Source organism: Ricinus communis, chromosome 4 (assembly GCF_019578655.1).
Source record: "Ricinus communis isolate WT05 ecotype wild-type chromosome 4, ASM1957865v1, whole genome shotgun sequence".
In the NCBI taxonomy this organism is placed as follows: Eukaryota; Viridiplantae; Streptophyta; class Magnoliopsida; order Malpighiales; family Euphorbiaceae; genus Ricinus; species Ricinus communis.
The window spans coordinates 12,664,903-12,675,083 of record NC_063259.1 but is presented as its reverse complement, the minus strand read 5'-3'; the positions used below and the strand labels follow the sequence as shown (position 1 = coordinate 12,675,083).

The 10,181-nt window shown below is 32.1% G+C and overlaps 1 protein-coding gene across 2 annotated transcripts; it reads right to left on the bottom strand.

The window, feature by feature from the left end:
* Positions 1–598: 598 nt before the first annotated feature.
* On the bottom strand, positions 599–8,625 carry LOC8270554 (calcium-dependent protein kinase 26). Of its 2 annotated transcripts, XM_002520565.4 has the most exons (9): positions 8,289–8,625; positions 7,027–7,853; positions 6,477–6,620; positions 6,234–6,386; positions 5,606–5,721; positions 5,105–5,272; positions 3,566–3,790; positions 2,076–2,222; positions 599–807 (listed from the first exon to the last, which is right to left on the bottom strand). In XM_002520565.4, the coding sequence occupies exons 2-8, from the start codon at positions 7,781–7,783 to the stop codon at positions 2,100–2,102; spliced, it is 1,686 nt and encodes a 561-aa protein (XP_002520611.1). In that variant the 5' UTR covers positions 7,784–7,853; positions 8,289–8,625; the 3' UTR covers positions 599–807; positions 2,076–2,099. The 2 variants fall into 2 exon arrangements, with proteins under 2 accessions (XP_002520611.1, NP_001310655.1); NM_001323726.1 differs by lacking the exons at positions 599–807; positions 8,289–8,625 and having other exon boundaries at positions 2,100–2,222; positions 7,027–7,783.
* Positions 8,626–10,181: the final 1,556 nt, after the last annotated feature.

Genomic DNA, 10,181 nt, shown 5'->3' with positions numbered 1-10,181 from the left:
GTATTAGTATTTCCCTATATATACAAAACATGAGTTGAAAAAAATTAAAACAGTTTTTCTTTAACGTTTAAATCGTGAATTGAAATAGAAAGAGTTAACTCCAAAAATGTAAATATTCTATTTTTCAAACTTTAAAAGCACAATTGAACTATTCTTGACTGAAAATTTAAGGACTTATTCAACTCTCTCTTTCTTTATTATATAATTATTGGTGTTGGCGATTATTATTATTTTATGTTAACTATTAACAGGGTCTTCAATATAATAAAACTGAAAGTTGGGATGTCTAATTGAAGAAAAATGAAATTTAAGGACCCAATTACAAAAGCTCACTATGTTCAGAAGCCTAAATATGCATTTAGCCTAAAGGTAATCTGGATAAAAATTCAAGGATTAAACTATATGTTGGACCTAAAATTATAAAAAATAATAATAATAAATTGGACTAAAAGCTCTCTAAATCCTACATGTTGTTTAATCATAAAAGAAGAAGGGAGAAAAAATAATAACTACAAAGATCCCTTGCCTCCACTTTCAAGAAAAGGAAAGCCTAAAAAAAAAAAGCACCATAAAGTAAATTGGCAACTTGGAACACAGCTTCAACACCTCACACTTGAAAAGTTTATAAAGCTTAAGAATGATTCCTCCTCAGTTATACAGCAATTCAAAATGCATATCTGAATAAATGCTTTCAGCACATGACATCCAATACCCAAATCTTGTGCCTGGAACTATGAAGGAAACAGCAAAAATCACTTGTCAAGGCTTTCTGCAAATCACCCTTCCCTTCCAGCTTTGCTGTATAACCTGCCAACGCCACAGTCAAATTGCAGGATTTACAAATTACTGTCATTTCATTAGGGCAGAATTCAATGCCTTTCAAACTAAGTAACTGGCACTATTGGCCATTACATGTGCAAAGGTTCAGATTTTTCTCGCTGACAGCTAAAAGTTCCATTTTCCAGCATCCTCTCTACTTCTCTGCTAACCATTTTCACGCTTTCCTTTTTAACCTAAATCATTCAGAACTTAGCTCCAGTGTATTAGCCTTTTCACAAGTTTGGCTTTGTTGTTGTTGCCTTTATGAGTTTTGTTGCATTAAGTTATATTCATAACGGATTTACTAAATCTTACATTAGTTTGTTAATCTACAAGTGGTAACGTAAGTATGAAAGTATATAGTCAAGTCTTAAAATCAAATGTAAAGTTTAGCTTTATTTGATGTTCCTAATGCAAAACGTACAAACTTTTAATACAATGGGTAAGCTCAATCATGGAGAAACAACGATGAACATAAATGAATTCAACATTGTTGAATGATGCACTTCTACTCATTACTTAGATGCATATCTCAACTCCAGACAACTCTTTGATATCCATTCATGCAATGCATCTTGCAACTTGCACAAAAAAAATAGGCCCAGTGACGTAATGACAGCCACGGCCCTATTCCCTAACCATGACCACCACAATCTAAATTGATGCTTCTGACATTGCAACTTCCAGCATCTCAAGTCAGAAGGCAAGAATACAAGTGGATATCAAATACTAGGAGCAGAACTTAAATGGTTTTAACTTAGAAGCATTATTAATTTTAAAATTTTAATGCTTCAAACTATCCTCTAAAATAAATAAAGAGGCATTGGCAAAACAATTTTTATACTACTTTAGGTAAGAGACATTCAAGTCACTTGCACTCCCAATAAGATACATGCACAAGTAGGCCATGTAAGCTATTAGAGGAAAACAATTAACTGGATGTAGTGTTTAGTAATGCTTCATTGTAACTTGCAAAGTTATTACTGTCAACAATTATCAAAATCATTAGATTTTCATGTTGATATTGAATCTTCATGAGCTGTCGACAGACTCATAACAGTCAAAACTATTTCATTTTCAACTTTAAAGCTAATTTAGATGCTGTTTAAAAAAATGACTAACAATTTTAAGTATTATTCTCATTTCAAGCGTATTCTGCCATACAATTATAAATTGCATCATAGAAGTTATCCTTGAAAGTTTCCACCAAAGAACTGGAAAAAGAAAGTAATAAGAACACCAGAAACTGAAATTACCTGTACATTATGTGGAATTGCAATTTATTGAGCACCTGGTGCATCTCTCATGCTCATATTCAGACTGTTCCGCATAGTTCGTCTACCAATTCCTGCATTGCCTTTTTGCATCATGGCAACAAATTCACTGTAATCGATCCTTCCATCCTAAAACAACAAAGACACCATGCAAGATGAAGTTTGTACCACACAGAATGGAAAAAGGCTTAGTTATTGAAAAAGAGAGCAAGCAATACCACTTCTCCAACTTTCATTTTATTTACAGCAAAGCTTAGATAATAAGAACTGAAATGTCAATAATTGTATGCTATACTGGATAGAAGAAATCAACATGAGAAGAAACCCCTAACCTCTCAGGTTTGCATTGTTTATTGGATAAGTGGACAGCCAAACTGCAGAGTAGAATTTCAAAGTTTGTATTTTTAACAGTCAGTTGACTTAATGCTTTTCAGCAATGGTGGTATTTCAACTGTCACAATACTAGCTTAAACTGTCAATTTATTTGCAAGAAATTCTGGGCTGCATGCTATTGCGACGAGAAGTGCAGTCTGTTTCTATGGAGTTAATGCAGTAACGAAGACTAACATCTTGAGGCTGAAATTTCAAGAAAGTTCCCTATTTGTAAAGTTCATGTCTTGTTGCTAGAATAACTAGTAGAGTTAACCACCGGATCAATAGAACTTTGTCAGGCTTCAGCTTGTCAACTCTATTCTTTAGAAAAAGACATTGTATTGGAATTCTGTTTTCATGTTATCTTAGGCAGTTGTCTATGAAGTCTAATCTATACATAGAAGGTTTCTATGGCAGGGGAATGCTGGAGATTGCAGAGGTGGGATTGTTGCTTGGAAGGATGTATGTCTTCCAAAGCAGGAAGGAGGACTTGTAGCTTCTCTAGAAGAGTTTGACAAATTCAGAGGATGCTGGCTGGCAAAAGGGAAGTAAGTCTCTTCATTCTATTGAAAAGCTGGTAGTAAAACCTCACCGAGTAGAATCAGGACAATAGTTTTCACTGCTGCTGTGTATTATATAAGATGTGCCAGAAATCAGAAAATTTTCAAGCAGCCGCAATTAATGAGTTAAAGTGTTTTTGAAAATTAGAGCTTGCATTCTGAGTAAATTCTGAAAGCAAACGAATGATAATTCTACCTTGGCCGATCTTATTGAAGAATTACATAGATTGAATTCCTTGTGAGTTTTAAATTTGTTAGATTTTCAATATGTAATTTGACTCTTCAGCGACAAATTCCCTTTAGTTTTATTTGTGATTAACAGTACTTTTTTTTTTGGTTTAAAAAAATAATTAATTATTTAAAAAACCTTATAATCACAATGTTAAGGAAAAAAAAAAATTAGATAAGTGACAGCTAATAATACATTGAATAAATGCCAACTGACTCATAGTTCTGCCCAAATGCAAAAACTCAATATCTCCATATAATTTAATAATTAATCCAAATCATTACTAATGAAGACAAGTTTAGATAACTTACATTATCTTGATCAACTTCTCTGATAATATCTTCAAGTAAAACATCAGTCATGTTGTGTTCTGCACAAGCTTGTTGTAGCTCATCAACTGTGATATAACCGCTTCCGTCCTTATCAAAATATTGGAACGCTGCAACAAGATGTTCCTCTCTTTCTAGTTTGTTAAGATGAACTGTTGCAGCTATAAATTCCCCATAGTCAATTGTCCCACTGTTATCGACGTCAGCCTGAAGTTTAGATAACAATAGATCAGCTGATTGAACATGATGCTTATGTGATTAAACAAGTAACAACAATAACAATTATATCATTGCCACTCTTGCATCAAATAGTTGAACAATATCAAGGAGAATTTAATGAAAAGAAGAATAAAGACCATTTCTTTATCATAAAGCATAGATATTCTATGGTTTATTTAGTTAGAGACTTGGAATATTTTAGATAGGGTAACAAAACAGTCTCCTTAAAGTTGTGTTGCAAAGATAAAAGAGAAATGGCCAACAAATAAAGTGATAAAAATAAAACAAAAACAAGATGAAGATACACGACTGGAACCATGTTATGGAGAACCAAAATGAAAAAGTCACAAACAAACAAGTAAAATATATTTTCTGTAGCATACAAAACTCTTACAAACATGCAAAACAAAATAACAAGAATTTGCTAGAAATAGAACTTTTTTTGTTTCTCATTAGATAACTTTTGATGTTTCTTTTGTCAAATGTGTACTTCAATTTCCTATTTCTGATCTTAGCTCTGATGTCAAGTTTGTTAAATACAATATTTTCCATTTCATGTTTATGAGTACATTAATTATGAATATATGCTTTTCTTTTAGTAAAAAGTTGTGCTTTATTATCAAATTACAGCGATTGTATTAATAATGTATACACAGGCACACTCACACACACTCAATACAATATATTATGAGACTGATCACTTCCTATTTCTGAACTTAAATAACTAGCCAAACAATATCATAAGCATCGATCCTCCATACAAATTCATAACTGTAAACATTTTGTTTGATAACTTAAAAAGTCAAATTCTTGTTTATCTTTTTATCTCTGGCAGATTTAAATATCTTATTTAAAACTATGTGATTTTTGCAGAGGGAAAAATATTGAAGTCAACATTCACCACTTAGTAGTAGCAAACTATCTGTAGATAATAAAACCAGGCAGCAAATGATAATAGTACAGGACACAAATATAGAAAATAAAACCTAACTGCATAATCTATTATAAGTTATATAAACTTTTCCTGGTGTATCATGATGCAAGAATCATCTTTCTTTGACACTCGGAAGACCATATATGTTTTTCTTCATTTTCCCATGTCAAGACTGATAACTTTTCATACGCTAGGAATTTTATAATTGGGTTTAAAAATAGAGTTATTTTTGAACTCATTGAGATATGTAGATATGCACATAAAATACACGAGTTTGACAAAAGGTTTAGAGTTTTTCATTCCATCCCTATCCATGCATGCTCACAAACCGCTAGGTAAATAAATATCTGCTTTCAGAAATATCTTACAGCATCCATAAGATCACGTATTTCTGTATCCTTCATTGTAGAACCATATCTTCGCAGGCCAGCTTTTAGCTCATCAAATGTGATTGCACCGCTATTATCAGTATCCATCGTCTGGAACATTTCTCGCAAACCAGCAATCTCCTCCTCAGAAAGGCTTTCAGCTATGACCTAATAACATGAAACCAACAAGGGAATTAGTATGAGCAAAGCAAAAGTCAATATCAGATATTAAAATGCTCTGGATTATACTGCTAGACTGCATGATTGGTCCTGGGCTGCATACAAAAACAATCAAATATATAATGCAAATGCTTTTATTTTCTTCTTTATTTCATTTTTTTTTTTTTGGGTACAAAAGAACATTGTGGCATAATACACTGACCTAGTAGTTCTTTTTAAAATTTAACACTCTTTTACTCTTCCTTAAGTGCACAACTGAGCATTCAAAATATAAAAATATTTCCTGTATGACATACTCAGGTATTATCTGCATGCACTTACCCGTAAAGCCATCTTCTTCAATTTATTCATTGCGGAGAATTGTTTGAGACGAGAAAGTACAGCTGGATCCAGTGCCCTATCAGGAGCAACTCCATTTTCACAAATCCAAGGATGGCCTAACAAATTAAACAGATGTTTAATTTGACATTAGTTGAAACTTCAACTAACACAAGAAGCATCAAACTTGATTAATAAAAATGGTTTACCCCCATATAAGCAGAATGATTCTGGATCCCATTTGGAAAAATTGCAGAATTTTGAAAACAGAATTATTAACTACTAAACTATTTAAAAGTAGTGAATTGCATATAAGCAAACTATCAAAGCAGTAACAAATAAACAGATGCACTTAGTTCAAGAACTCACTATTTAAAATTTATGTTTAATTCTCATACTGATAGTAAGATTATCAGACAAGAAAACCCAGAGTTCTGCTAGTACTACAACCAGTGATTCCCAGTCAAACCAATATATCATACATTGTTTACATAATCATGTTCCTACCTAGCATGTGCTGTAAACAGGAAAAATAACACAGAAATGAGCATCAAATTGGCCAGTCAAATTCCTCAATTCTATTTGCATTACATGGCCAAAATATCAAGTGTGTATATAAGGCCAGACATACATAGCACTTCATGAGCAGTCAACCGGTCTGAAGGTCGACCACAGAGCATCTTGTGGATAAGATCTTTGGCACTGTCGGATATTAGGGGCCAAGGGTCTGATTCAAAATCAATATATCCCTTCAGCACTGCATCAAATATTCCTTGCTGTGTTTCTGAACTCCAAAAAGAAGAAGCCTTTAGTAGATTGCAAAAAGACTTAAAGAGTTATGAGTTACCTGCCCAAAATAACGAATGGGACCTACCTGCCCAAAATGGTGGCACCCCACTTAGCAATATATACAAAATGACCCCAGCTGTCCACACATCTGCCTCTGGCCCATAATGCTTGAGAAGTACTTCAGGAGCAACATAATATGGGCTTCCAACCACATCAGTGAAAATTTGACCTGAAGTAGGAAACCATATATAATGTTCAGCAGGGATGAACGTCCAATGTTTCATCTTTTCACAGTGTATTAAAAAGTTCCAAGATGCTGCCAATGTTAAATCTCATGAAATGGGTATCAGCTCTTGATGATAACCAAGTATTATATAAATTTGCCACCTTGTTGTGAAGTGAACCTAATAGTCATACAGAGCACCATCCACCAGTATTTTTTTTCTGTTTTTACGAATACCGAACCAGTAAATTAGATGCATGCCAATAGAAAACATTTACATCAGGCATTGGTTAGAGGGTATAAATAATACATGAGAATTATTAATTTACATAACCATGAAAGTTAAATGCATGCTTGGAATCTAGCGATGCTTGTAACTCGAATAAAAGACACAAAACAAATTGTTATGCACCTGGTTTGAAGAACACAGAAAGTCCAAAATCAATGGCTTTGAGTGAGAAGTCATCATCCTTGTTCACCAACAAGAAGTTTTCAGGTTTTAGATCCCTATGCATAACCCCAAGTGAATGACATGCCTCAACAACCCCTACAATGATCTTTGTCAACTCAGCTGCTTTCCTCTCACTATAATGCCCCCTTTGGATGATTCTATCAAACAACTCTCCACCAGAGCAAAGCTCCATAACTATATGAACATACAATTGATCCTCATAAGCACCCTTAATGGTTACAATATTCTTGTGACCTGCCAAATGGTGCATTATCTGTATCTCTCTCCGAACATCCTCTACATCCTCTTTAGAAATCAACTTTCTCTTTGATATAGACTTGCATGCATATTCGGTCCCCGTAGAATTCTCAACACATAAATAAGTAGTGCCAAATTGTCCTTGTCCTAATTTACGACCTAAAGTGTAAAGATCACGAATGTTTGCAGTTTTATGACCCAAAACATAATAAGACTGGTTATCAGCACCGCGCCTCATTATCAAATCTTTCCTGTTGGGGCTAATGAGAGGGAAATTGTTATCCTTTTTGGGATTATCCTTGGCGAATTCTTGCGCAGTGACACTAGTAGGAGAATGTTCAGTATTGGAATTGTTAGAGGAAGGATTGCGATTGGTATGGGAGGCAGTAGATTGATCCTCGGGCTGACTGTAGCCCTGATAAAGTTTCCCTTTGAAAGATCCGCGGCATGTGTTGCCCATGAAACAGTTATAATTCCTAAGAAATATTCAGGGCCTTTTCCTCATCAAAATGATGACTCATCAATTACACCTGCATATGAATTGCAGAAAACAAGTCAATTTAAAAAATAGAAACTCTACAAATTTAACTTGTAATCTCTATGCATAATTATAAGCTTGTTCAGAAACGCCCAATCCAATGACATATCTAACCAAGCACCAAAAACAACAAATAAATAAACGTTTACCAGATCAGATCAGGCTCACTTCTCAAGCTAGTTTCCTCATAAAACAAGATTTCATTTGTCCAGTTTTAAGCTATACATATAAATTACACACAGTTGTTATCCATTGCATCTATCATTACAGACCCAATAAACATAACAAACTATCAAAATCTCATGATCAATCTACCGGTCAAAATCCCAACAGCGAAAGAACATCAACAAGAGAAAGAATGATGTAAGCATGTACGAAAGCTAAACAGGAAGAAAGAAAAATAACATAAAAGCAGCATACACTTTACCTGTGTTATGTTGTTTTTCTTTTTTTCTTTTTTTCTGAAAAAGAATAAGAAGTGATAGATCTTGATGGAAGAAGAAGAAGAAAGAAATGGTAAATACTTTTGATGGAAGAAAAACCCAAAATCAAAACCAAACCAAAAAGTGTTTGTGTTGTAAAAGTAAATTGAGAATTGGTCTACTCTTCAAAGATCTTGGCTCTTTAACAGCAACAACAATTCCAAAACAGCTGTTTTGTTTTTAATGTGTTTTTTTTTTTCTTTATGAATATTATTTGTATTTGAGTTTAATGTTATTTGGGCTGCTGTTGCTCAGAAACATCGGATGATAGAGTGCTGACCAGCTATAATTTTCTCTTTTTTTTTTTCTTTTAGCTACGCGTCTTTGCATAATCCATTTCTTAACCCTTTTTCAAAAAAATCAAAAAAGAAATTATTCTAATGATTAGTTGAATACTTTTTTTTTTTTTATTGTTACTATTATTATTCTTATTCCTTGTGGCTGTAGACTAATATTAGCGGACAGTTCACAAATTTAAATAGTAAGTGCTTTTGATTTTTAAAAATAAAAATCTTAAATTCAACTCTATATACCTCTATATTCCTTTCAAAGAAAGACTCCATTTCTCTATATTAGGTGAGTAATGACTCTTTTGGTGAATATAAATAGGCAATTATATTCTTATTTTATACATTTATAGTTTACTTGACCTTTTATTTATTAAAAAAATAAACAAAAACATAATTTACTGACATGTGACATATATATTTTCGTATCATAAAATTATCTTGTATTCCCATATATATTAATAAATAATTTAATTTTTAGTACTGTGTTTAAAAAAGATAGGATGAAATAATATATCTAAATATCAAGTACTTGTTTAATTTAACAAAATAATAGCATATGTATTGCATGTTATATACATAAACTATATTAAATATAAGAATACAACTTCAAATTTTTTAAACTTAAAATTACTTGCAACAACATAGGTGACTTTTGATACAACAAAACCACTTTATTATTATTATTATTATTAATTTAAGGTGTGTGTAATTATCTTTTTGGAAAAGAATAGGACATCCTTTGTGTTCGGTTAGTACATGCAAAGGCAATATTGGACATAATTTAAGCGATTTGTTTTTTCTTTTGACTAATAAGATCATTAAAAACGCAATTTCTCTTCAAAACATTTATGTCCTTTTCTTGCTCAGAGAAGATGAATTTAAAACAAATTTCTTTTCCTAATAATCTAGTTTTGATACCATGTGTGTCAACTGTGAAAGGATAAAGTAATGCTAAAAAAGGAGTTCCAAGAATAACAGTAGCAGATAGATTTTTTATTAGAATAAAAGAAGTGTAAAAACATAATCCATCATTACAAATTTTAACTTTAGAAAGCTTATAATTTATTTGCATTCTTGAACTATCAGCAGTATGTAATTTTTCAGTTGTTTTTTCAAAAAACTGTGTAGGTACAATTCCTTCTTGTATACAGTTTTGGTCTGCTCCAGAATCAACTAAAGCAATCGTCTCAATTTTAAAATCATTTATAAGAATTCTAACAAAAATAAACCATTTATGAAAATTTACTCTGGTAATATGAGCTAAAAATTCATTAATATGAGAATCATTCGTATTTTCGGAGGACTCAGCAATATCTATATTTTTCCTATTTAGTTCCAATTTTAAAATTCTTTCTTTGAAATCTAAATTTTCATTTTTTAAATTATTAATTTCTTGTTTTATATTTTTAATTTCTTCTTGTAAATCTTGAATATTAGGTGTAGAATTTCTAGAAAATTTTGAGTCAAATCTTTGAAAAATTTCTTTTAAGTTATAAGGAATAGGTTCAGATTTTTGAGTTTCGTTATGCAAAATAATATCTCTTAATT

What these genes read in the sequence shown, in the direction of transcription:
- LOC8270554 (XM_002520565.4), bottom strand. Translation starts at nt 7,783, where the DNA reads ATGGGCAACACATGCCGCGGATCTTTCAAAGGGAAACTTTATCAGGGC. An exon ending in TGAAGAAGATGGCTTTACGG is followed by an intron (nt 5,273 to 5,605) that starts GTAAGTGCATGC and finishes TCATGTTATTAG; the next exon opens with GTCATAGCTGAAAGCCTTTC. An exon ending in TACGTGATCTTATGGATGCT is followed by an intron (nt 3,791 to 5,104) that starts GTAAGATATTTC and finishes TCTAAACTTCAG; the next exon opens with GCTGACGTCGATAACAGTGG.